The sequence below is a fragment of the Sycon ciliatum genome, chromosome 1 (assembly GCF_964019385.1).
Source record: "Sycon ciliatum chromosome 1, ocSycCili1.1, whole genome shotgun sequence".
In the NCBI taxonomy this organism is placed as follows: domain Eukaryota; kingdom Metazoa; phylum Porifera; class Calcarea; order Leucosolenida; family Sycettidae; genus Sycon; species Sycon ciliatum.
Window position 1 is genome coordinate 45,482,725 of NC_088643.1, and position 11,370 is coordinate 45,494,094.

Below are 11,370 nucleotides of genomic sequence, written 5' to 3' on the forward strand. Positions count from 1 at the left end.
AATGTTGTCCAGGAGACAACGGCAGTCAACCATACTTCCTTATTTTAGCAAGGAGTAGTGTCCTGCCAATTTTCAGGTGTGTGTGTGTGTGTGTGCGTGTGTGTGCAAGAGTACATGTGAACATGTTCTCTGTTTTACTTTATCACTTTATCACTGTGTATATTCCTGGAGAACAATTGAGAATATAAAGCCGTGCACCAAATACTTGGGTCGACACGGAAAAGCCCTGCGTTTTGACGTACATATGATACATGCATGCAATTGGGTAGGGCCGGGTCAGAGGGCAGGATTTCTTAATCCAGCACCCTCGTTAATCCAGCAGAAAACGCCGTAGCAAAAGGTGCCGGATTAGAGAGGGACGACTGTACTACTAGAGCCGGGCATGCAGAGCAATGCCATGCCCAGGGCATCATACCGGGATAGGTGGACTTAGGAGTGCCCACTGAGTACTCATGTTACGTGTACAACAATAGCGTAACAATAGTGTAACATCAATTCAATCCTGGACTGGGTTTGTGATCTTGGCTATTCGCAATGAATCACGGTAGTACTGTAGTACTGTAAGTGGTGAGTGCCTAGCTTGGCTCCTACCTAGATGGACTAATCGGTTGTTGCTTATAGCCACTTATACACACAATGTCAAAATAGTACTGTTGCACAATCTACTGACAATAACCAGGTGCCAACTAACTTGGATTCCTAGCTAACTAGATACTGCAGTGATATCACTAGTCTTTATCACTATTGGCAGTATTGCAGTGCTCAGTGTTTCATAGACTACTACAGTACTAGTTCTACAATTCAATTGCCAGTGCAGCATCTAAAGCTAGTTCTGTAAAAGGCAGTCAGATGTGTGGGCCTTGACTTGAGTCAATCAGCCAGTGCCTCAGATCACATTAATCATTATTTTGGCCAGCAGGTCAAGCAGCATAGCCATGCACTGTTGAGCTGGACACACGCCCACCCACAGTGCTGGAAACAATGACTGGAAGAGTGATGGTACAAAGATAAGGTTAGCAGGATGATTAGCAAGAGCTAAGTAAAAATTAGTTGTGTCCCAGCTTGTCATATTTGTCATACTACAGTCTACACCATCACCATCCCAGCATTACTGTAGCACTATGACTACAATCCGTCAATCGACATGCTTCACTGACAGTCAGACTATTAGTACTACTTCACCACTGCCACTGCCCACTGGTATGGCACATTGGCAGTGCTAGTGGAGAAGAGATAAACAATGATAACACCAGCGTTGAATCTGTCCCATCATGCACGACATACATGTCACACAGACGGTGTCATGAACGGCCATGTACACGCATGTACACTTCCCTGTCCACTGACCGGTGACCCGCGTATCCAAACAATGAGCTCACGTGCCCCGATACTGAAGGACACGCATTTTTCAACGGAAACGATCCCACGACCATCCTGACGGCAAAACGGCGTCGAAAGAGAATCAGCGGATGAGCGAGTGAGAGGAACAAATCGGCACACCGACAAGTACGCCAGATCAGCCGCGCCAGCACAAATCCGGAGAACTCAAAACTCTCACGATGCACGGATGGTGATCAGATGATACACCTCCTTGTCCGATACACTCACACAAGCAAACACTTGTAACATTCAGTATGTGAACTAACTATTTCCCCAGAAACTAGGCGAAACAGGGGACGACGCAACACGACACAGTGATTGCCCGTGAGCAGTGGGATGGCGTTACAGACAAGCGCTACGCGCGGTAGGGACTCGAAGTCGAACATCTAGATTCTAGTAGGTGCCCAGCGGATCTCCTGGCAGACACAACACCAGCTACTACTAGTACTAGCAGCTATCAAGGAACAGCACTAGTGCACAGCGGAACAATGTCAGGCTGACACACACACACACACACACACACACGCACGCCAGGGCAGCCAGTAAAAATGTAAACTGTTTAGTGCTGTGCCAGTCCCAGTAGCCATGACGGGGGAAAGACGGTCCCCGGGGCCCCGATAATCCACTCCCTTGGCTTACGAATGACGAAATACGAACACAAGGCAGTGGTGGGTATAAGCCCAGGATAGTGACACTACAGCAACAGCAACACCAGCAGTTTGCCTCACTTTCTCCTTACCAATTGCACCTCGCCGAAAGCACCCCGGCCGATGACTTTGATACATTTGAAATCATCCTTGGACAAGCGGGACTCGCTAATTGCCTTCACCGGTTCGACATCTAGTCGGCAAAGCAAGGGAATTGACACACATCACAGTCAAGCTTGGAAACCATCTATAACTAATAGAACTTCACACAAGACACGAAGCAAAGGACACCGAGACCTTGAGTACTACCTGACTTTCCTTACTAAGGTGGTGGCAAGGAAAACGCAATGTGAATCATCACTGAATGGCGTGGTACGTTGTAGGTAAACAGTTGCAATTTATTTGATAAACAACTCGATGAGGCACTACATCATGTACTTTGCTTGACAATAACCATAATGACTATAATGACTATAATGATCAGCAGCACATGCACGACTCACAGCGATCCAAGAAGTTCTGAACATTCTTATTCCGTTTGAGACTTGGCAAGTCACAATCTTGCACCAAAGCTGCGATGGAATCCTGCCAGTCACACAAATCAGCATCATCACCACCACCATCAGCCGCAGCAGCAGCACCAGCAGGAACATCCATCACGAATGGATGAGAACATACAAAACACGCACACAGAGAAACAAGAGAGACAACATGCAGAGAAAAGCGAGACAGAGAAAGGAAGAGAGAAAAGAGGTCGGCCAATATTTATCTACTGGCAATTCGACCAAGAGCAAAATAGCCTAACCCAGCGTATCTATCACTGCATGCCATTACTGACTGCCATTCGACTGCACCAAGCATGAACAGAAGATAACTGTGCTCAACCAGCATAGTCGGTTCACGTCCAAACTAGAGCCACCTGCTTATTATCACGGTTGCCCAAAGCTAGCGGTAAGCAACTACACTGTAGTTAGCAGGACAGGCTTACAAGGAGGGCATCGGCATGAAGAAGGGATTCCGTATCCACAACCTTCTCGTACAGACCCGTTAGTCGATCGTCCAGTGGCTCCGCGCCACCGCCGCCAATGGCCTTCGAGGCCATAGCGACTAGCTGCTTACGACGTGGGCAGCGCACAGATTTCGTGCAGCAGCAGTGCAAGCGACAGCGACAAGCGACGCATCAGCAAGGAAGGCATTCAGGATTTGTAACTTTGTACAGCACCCAGTCCGTCATCACACACAACAGGGTCACATAGGCGAAGTACAAGGACACTACAGTAGATAGACTACAGTACATGTAAAAAAGGCACAAAAAAAAAGCAGAGAAGCAGTCTGTGCTCCGCGAATCCGGTAGTAGGTCTACGGCGGTAGCAGTCGACTACAGTACGTGTTGTGCACACAGCCAGTTGAACCAAGACTACAGTCATAATTATTATTTTAATAACCATGATAACTCCCCTACTTGGTTGAACCCACCAATCCATAGATATATCTACGTGCGTGCTGCACTAGTCTACAGTGTAGTACAGAGTACAGTACAGCTATGAGTCTGACTGACCTGTACATGTCATTTTGGTAGTACAGAACTGATACAAAAGAGTCGTCTGTGAACCGTGAAACTGGATAGGAGGTATGCGGGAACGCACGAAATCATGTCAAAGAAGTCTCCTCGTCGACGTCGTGCCGATGATCGACCCTCAGATCTGCAGAGAAAGTCAGGCTTTGGCTCTTTGCACTCGCCGCTGCGCGGATCGAGCGGACAGACTGCATAGCAGCTGTACTGGATCATGTACATGGTGTGGAGTCTGGGTGACGTCGTCATCCTCCTTCTACATGATGCGTAGAGTAGAGAGAAGCCGTGAACGTCATCTGTAGATCTACGTCTACGATCGATCGAGCCGTAGATCTACATGATGTACAACCAGCCCATTACATACATGCACGGCCACGTACACGGTACAGTAGTAGATCTACTCACTAGATCTACTTCTACACGTACTCGATCGCATATGCGTATATGCACGCACGCGAGGACAATAATTTAATTATTTTTGTTTTTGAAGAACACATGTTTTTTTCTTGTTGTTTCCAATCACGATCAAAAGGATCTTTCCAGTTTCATTACCGGTAGTCGTTCAGCATGACCGAGGCTAAAATGGAGGCAAAGAAGCAGAAGCGAATGGAGTAAGAGTACTTTGAAAGGCTGTGCAATCAAATGAGGTTGTTGGGTGCTCATAAATATATATTTTGTAAAATTTGTCGTTCAGGTTTTTGAAAGAGAAAAGGAATAAAATGAAAGCATCAAGGGCTGAGACAAAAGGTAAATGTTACTGGTTTGTTTGCTTGCTTGTCTTCATCATTGCATGAGGATTGGACATTTAGAACAGTGGATTTCTTATCGTCGCTACAAGGATGGTTATCTGCCTAATGACGTATGTGTAGTAGAATCATGATACTATACTCAGACAGCAATGACACAACCAAGTCGTTACTCAGAGTTTCGTGTTAAGAAACACTCATCAGGCAGCATGATGGTATGGTAGTAGAATTATAAAATCGTAAAATAGGGAAGATGTTTTCAAAGTTTTCACCCTCCAGCATGGTCATTTTCTCTTACCTGAGTCCATTATGCTGGTTCCTGTCTCTTTACGGAAATACTGGGATGCAGCAGCGAGATTCTGCTTTACGTGAATTGTAGAAAATCTCGGGAAGAAAATGTGCCCGGGTTAAGAGTCTGCGTCTTCGCATGTTCGGCGTAGGATTCCTATGCAGATATGAAGCTCTCTACGCCCCGGGGACTAAAGTAATCAGTACTAGGGATACAGTGAAACCTGGTTAAGCGACCACCCCACAGTGCAAGCAAAAGCGGTCGTTAAAGCCAGGTGGTCTTTAGAACCAGGTCCCACAGTGTCTGTGTAGAGAAAAACGGTCGTTAAGAGCAGGTGGTTGCTTAGGCCGCGGTCACACCGAGCCCGACTCAGCCATTCAGCCAAAAAAAGTGCTTTTTTCGGCTGAGGTTTCCACGGAAACGGCTGAAATTCGGAGCACCAGCCACTTTCAGCTTTCAGCCCTTTCGGGAGCGCTGAAAAGCTGAAAGTGGCTGAATAATTTTGGCTGAAGTGCAAGAGGCGTTGAAGAACTTGAGTTGACGTTTGTTGTAGTCAGGTAGTTTCTTCTTCTCTTGTATTGTAGTTGTGTGAAGTGTTTGAAGGTTTTCGTTGTCAGCCATGGATAGTTGGAGCTTGGGACTGGAGCGCCGATTGCTCGAGCTGTGGTACGAAGCAAAACTCCCTGGGAACACTCCCTGGGAAACACTCCCTGGGAAAGCCAGTGCAGTGTCACTGCCAGGCGCTTTGCCGAGGACACAGGCGCCCTGTAGTTTGTGGTACACCTCTCCAGCCAACCGCCCACCTCTTCATGGAGAGTCCGGAAAGCATCCTTGGACATCCTCAAATGGAGGCGATACTGCTCGTTCTCCCAGTCAGAGACATCCCACTCAATACCCATGGTGGCCCAGTGCTGGATAACGTCATCGTTCCAGGCACCGGGACTGCGAAGGGCGCACCAAAAACGCCGTTTTCTCCTGCCAAACATTGTCAAGGGCAAGATTGCCAGCAGATCCTCCTCAGTATCGTCTTCATCAACAAAGTCGAAAACGTGTCGCTTCCTCCGGCGACAAAGCCTGATTTTTGTCACCATCGGCAAAGTGAGGTGATTCTCAGCGGAAATTATTCGGATCATCACCATTGTACATATTAAAATACAGATAGCGATGCGGCTCTTCGTTTCCGAATCCATTCTCAATCCACTGTGACAAATCGCTCTTCTCTCTCTCTACTCCTCTCTCTTTCTATCTCTTTTCCAGATCCCTACTTCTCCTTCCATCCACGACGAGGCCCACGTGGAGATTCAAAATTAGGACGTAGTGTGTGCGCAAATCACGTATACTGGGCACAGGGGTCATCCTCCAAAAAAAGAAAAACCCGGGAAAACCCGCGTCGGCCATTTTTGGTGTGACCGTCAGCTGGCTAGTCGCAAGCCACTTTCTGCGCAAGCCAAAAACGGCTGAACTTGGTGAGACCGCGGCCTAAACACAGAGGTCGCTTACACCAGGTTTTACTGTACGTGCAAAGACATCCGCACATTCGCGTGCATATCTGTGCTGATCATGTGTGTACGTTCCGAATTTGGCAGCAAACCTTGACAAAATTTGCCACATTCGGCACAGGGAGCTCTCAGTACACACTTCGCTTGATTTCTTCGTGTGAAGAAAGTAGAGAGCAGATAATGTTCTTTGCACCATGTGAAACCCCTGATCACAAGTACCTCCCAGAAGTGTTCACATTGCATTGCCATCACGTAGAGCAGAACCTCACTGGAAATTCTTACGGCGACAGTAAATAAGCGTTTCGGAGACAGCAACTTTAATTTGGCAATCAAGAGTACTACCTGTGCGGTAACCATGCTTTATTATTACAATAGTAACAAACATGCCATAGTAAATAACACTATTTTGAAATGGAAATGTAACACAAATGGAGTGGAAACTGTTTAGCACGAGTAATGCATACTGAATATGTTTACTTTAGCACGATATTCTGATAAGAAGGAACACTTTCCCTGGTTCCCAAACACCATGCAAGTCAGCGAATGACATCAAGGGTCAACTGTAATCACATGGAAGACATTTACTGAGTTTGGAAAGGGTTTGCTGCAACTGTACTTTGACTCGTGTCCGGTAGGCTGCGTGTGCTGCCAAAGCCGTCAGCTGTGCACCCATGTGTTTCACAATGTGTGCTCCTGTTTCTTGTTTTATTCATAGGTGCCCCACCCGCAGCAACTCCAACACCCACAGCAAGCAGTGCGCAAAGTCCAAAGCAGCCCAAAAAGCAGCAAAGGAAGAAAAAGCCATCGCTAGTGCAAGAGAAGCTAGGGGAAAGGCAGGAGAAGAAACAGGCAGGGCCAGCTGTGGCAGACTCCGGAGATGATGAGCCCATGGCAGTGGACGATACAGTGCCCGAACAGAAACCGGCCTCCACAGAACAATCGCCATCCTCAAAGAAACAGAAGAAGCCCAAGAAAGTGAAGAAGGCTGGATCTGCGAGCGACATTGCTGCATCTACGTCCCCAACTGATGTCGTCTTGGAGGAGGGTGCAGCCCTTGCACAAGCATTTGGTGCATCTGGCACTGATTCCACCACTGCTGAATCGGGAGATACCACCAATGACGCAAAGAAGCGGTATCTGCTGTTTGTCGGTGAGTGCAATAGCAAAGTCACATCTTAGTGGATCCAAAAGTATAAATCTGATGTGAACTTACTACACCCTGGCCGTTTTGACATCATCACTTTCAAGCCCTATTGAGGAGGGAGTGGTGCTTTCTTGCAGGTTTGCCAATTTGATTAATTCACTAGTATGAACTGATATTCGGTTTGTGATACTGTGCAAATGAGGTTTGTTACTTAAAGGGGAAGTTAAGGCAAAAATAAAAATTTCACCAGTTGTAGTCTTCGGGGTGCTGAGTCGAATGGTCGTGGTCCGAGGAAGCTGAGACGCTCCCTTCCTACTTGAATCCCAATCGAACTCGCGCACTTCCACCGAAACTGGGTGACTGCGCCCTACTAGATGGGGATTTGTATGCAAAATGTCACTAAAAGCGCCATTTCGTTCTTATAAAAACGTGGATGACCGCGATTGGCCCATATGTTGTAGTCTTTTGGACGCTGAGTCGACTGGTTTTGGTCCGAAAAAGCTGCGATGCAGCGTTCCTCCTTTATTCCCAATCGAACATGGTTGAACAAGCGGTCACGTGCTCCTGCGTACGCCAGTCACCTGGTCACCGTGCCTGCAGGGTACAACTTACTAGCCTGTTTGACCTTTTTTGGGTGCAGTCCTGTCACTCGAGTTGAACCTTGGTGTGAAAGTTGTCGCCTGCTGGCGTGGTGACCAGGTGATTTGGGCACCCAGGAGCACGTGACCGCTTGTTCAACCATGTTCGATTGGGAATAAAGGAGGAACGCTGTATCGCAGCCTTTTTGGACCAAAACCAGTCGACTCAGCGTCCAAAAGAGTACAACATATGGGCCAATCGCGGTCATCCATGCTTTTATAAGAACGAAATGGCGCTTTTAGTGACATTTTGCATACAAATCCCCATCTAGTAGGGCGCAGTCACCCAGTTTCGGTGGAAGTGCGCGAGTTCGATTGGGATTCAAGTAGGAAGGGAGCGTCTCAGCTTTCTCGGACCAAGACCATTCGACTCAGCACCCCGAAGACTACAACTGGTGAAATTTTAATTTTTGCCTTAACTTCCCCTTTAATAGGTAGCAATTTTGTTGCTTTGCGTGCATTCGTCTTGGCCGCTCATGCTCGTCTGGTTTTGAACTTCACTGTGTGCTTTGTCAGTGTACCTACCGTAAAGTCTTGTATAAAAGCCGTACTTGAATAGAATCCGCAATTTTGGGCCCATCAAATCACACAATAAGCCTGGTTTTAGTGTTGACATACATAGAAATGCCTGTCTTGTATAGAAGCCTGTCTCATATAGAAGCCTGCAAAATTTCACCAAGAAAGTCATAGAAGCTGCGACTTTTATACAAGACTTACGGTACATTGTAGCAGAACTCATTGCCACTCCATCGTATGTTAATATTATTTCTGTTGTGGTGTGAATGTACACTATTTTATGACAGGCAATCTTCCATTTGATGTAACCGAAGAGGATATCCGCACCCATTTTGGGAAAATCGGTGAGTTGTTACTTAGTATGACCTGGAGTCTTTGTTAGGGACAGCTACAACCCCTTTAGAAGTAGGAAGAGCATTGTGTGGGACATGCCGTATGGCTGCAACAGCTGAAAAGGAGGTATCATGAATTTCACATACCAGTGCTGTTAATTTGTAACACTTGACTTGTGGCGTGAGCTACTATCAGAAAAGTCTGGTCCACATGTGCACGGGCAAAGTTTCGAGTCCCAACTTCTAGTGGGCTGTGTATGCAGAAATATTCAGTGGGAATCTGATTTCATTGTTCTCGTCCAAGAAATCCTGGCAATAAAATTTCGACCGGATGAACTGCCTCCCTTTGGAGTTGGACAAAATCATTCACTGACTAAAATGTAAGGTCCTACGTCAAGTATAGTATACAATGCTGTCAAGGCAGGCTATCTAAGCTGACTGGGTAAAGATAGTATATAAATACAATACAATATGGTCAGCATCTATGCTCTGTTTCACTTGTATTTTTGCTTACAAGATGGCTTGCACTGTGTGCGAATGCTACAAAAGCGTTCCGGTGAGCCTCGCGGATGTGGTTTCTTGGAGTTTGACACCCCCGAAGCTCGGAAGGTATGTCTGCAGTAGTCTGTCCTCTCCCCTTTCTCCTCTCTCTCTCTCTCTCTCTCTCTCTCTCTCTCTCTCTCTCTCTCTCTCTCTCTCTCTCTTCTCTCTCTCTCTTCTCTCTCTCTCTCTCTCTCTCTCTCTCTCTCTCTCTCTCTCTCTCTCTCTCTCTCTCTCTCTCTCTCTCTCTCTCTCTCTCTCTCTCTCTCTCTCTCTCTCTCTTGGTGTCATCCTTTCTTTCTTATCTCATCACTGCTGTGACTGTATTGTGGGAGTTGGCCCTTCCCAGGGTATCAGAACAACGGTCGTCACAAACGCAGGCCGAAAGTAAAGTGCCACCCATTCTGGCTGCGGAAGCCGCTGATCTTGCTCCTAACATATCTGACAGATCCTGATTCCTGTGTGTGTGTGTTTGTGTTTTTGCGTGTTTGTGTGTGCTTTAATACATGTGTTACACACTCTCTCTCTCTCTCTCTCTCTCTCCCTCTCTCCCTCTCTCAGCTTGGACTACGGAGGCATCATTCCAAGATGAAGGGTCGACGCATCAATGTGGAAGTCACAGCTGGTGGCGGTGGAAATAGTGATCAGCGTCGTCAGAAGATCCAGAAGAAAAACAAGAAGTTCCAGAAAGAAGTGGACAAGACGGTCAAGACACTGAAGACAAAGCAGAAAAGTGAACAAGATGATGGTGGTGATGGTGACGGTGATGATGATGAACGACCAAGGACGCCTAGTCGTGGTCGCGGCAACGGAAGAGGTAGAGGGTTCGGTGGACGAGGGCGCGGTGGCGGTGGTCGTGGCAGAGGCGGCTCCAGTGATGGTGACTCCAGAGGAGGCGGCCGTGGTGGATTCAGAGGTAGTCGCGGTGGTGGATTCAGAGGTGGTCGCGGTGGTGGTCGAGGTCGCGGAGGTGGTCGCGGAGGTGGCCGGGGTCGTGGTGGTGGACGAGGCGGTGGTGGTCGTGGTGGTAGTTTTGGTGGTGGTCGCGGTGGTGGTGGACGCGGTGGTGGTGGTGGCCGCGGTGGCAGTCGTGGAGGATTCAGAGGTGGTCGAGGTGGATTCCGGGGTGGCAGAGGCGGTGGCCGCCCATCAAGCAGTGAGTAAATTCACTCATGGACTCAGGAGTTAAGACTGTTGACACTGATGTCCAGATGGAGTGCTCTCAACCCACTGATTGGATTCCAGCATCATGCCCTAAGTCTGACCCTTACACGGAACGGAAAGAGGGCAGTTTGTTAGGCCTGTGTGTCAGGGAAGGCTCAAAGTCTTAGTCCCACCAGCCGCATCCTTGCAAGGAGTGTTTGTGCTGGAGTTTTACTGCTACTATGATTGCTGGTTCTTGGACATCGTGTCAGCGAGGTGCTACCAAGAGTATATTGGTGTGGACAACAGTGATGGTAGTGGCGACGGTCATGCGGATAGGTGCCTTGAATCGCCCGTTCTGCTATGACCAGTGCAACATCTGCTTGCTGCAATCGACGTGCCAAGCAAGTTGGGCGCTATACATCTGTGCAAAATAACCCATGTCATCTAACTATATTGATGCTGCAAAGTTACTGACCCTAAGTGTACCAGAAGCATCTTTTTTCTTTTCTTTTTTACATTCTTGTTATATTGATAGCTATATTGATAATTCGACAAAGACTTAGCAGTCGCTGGATCTCGACTGAAATCACGGTAGTATTTTAGTAGACGCTTTTGTGAAATTGTACATCACCAAAGTGCATGTACATTCCCTTTATCCCATCTTGGTACATTGGAGTTGAAGTGAACGACTTGAGACTGAGAAACCGTCGTCTTTTTCTGATCTCTGATCTACGAACATAGTGGGTGTGTAGCTTTCTTCTATTGCTCTCCTGTGCATATAATTCTATAGCTACAGTAGCTCGGCTGGAACTACATTCTAATGTTACACTCCTGTATCACATTGATACTTTGCCAGCCGCTGTTGCAGTTGGATATGGCTGTAACGTGGCATGACTTGATAGCGATGCTTGGCATGGTCT

At 47.4% G+C, this 11,370-nt stretch overlaps 2 protein-coding genes across 2 annotated transcripts in view; one reads left to right on the forward strand and one right to left on the reverse strand.

Moving 5' to 3' along the window:
- The window catches only part of LOC135828484 (rho-associated protein kinase 1-like), a 31,967-nt gene extending 28,584 nt beyond the window's left edge, over positions 1–3,383 (reverse strand). The window contains exons 1-3 of the mRNA XM_065340932.1: positions 3,016–3,383; positions 2,531–2,612; positions 2,120–2,220 (exon numbers count right to left, since the gene is read on the reverse strand). Coding sequence (XP_065197004.1) covers positions 2,120–2,220; positions 2,531–2,612; positions 3,016–3,129 — 297 coding nt within the window. The 5' untranslated portion in view covers positions 3,130–3,383. The remainder of the gene's footprint in view (positions 1–2,119; positions 2,221–2,530; positions 2,613–3,015) is intronic.
- A 690-nt stretch (positions 3,384–4,073) lies between these two features.
- Positions 4,074–11,349, forward strand: LOC135828496 (heterogeneous nuclear ribonucleoprotein A3 homolog 2-like). Its single transcript, XM_065340941.1, has 6 exons — positions 4,074–4,211; positions 4,295–4,347; positions 6,850–7,284; positions 8,720–8,776; positions 9,282–9,373; positions 9,866–11,349. The coding sequence occupies exons 1-6, from the start codon at positions 4,168–4,170 to the stop codon at positions 10,466–10,468; spliced, it is 1,284 nt and encodes a 427-aa protein (XP_065197013.1). The 5' UTR covers positions 4,074–4,167; the 3' UTR covers positions 10,469–11,349.
- Positions 11,350–11,370: the final 21 nt, after the last annotated feature.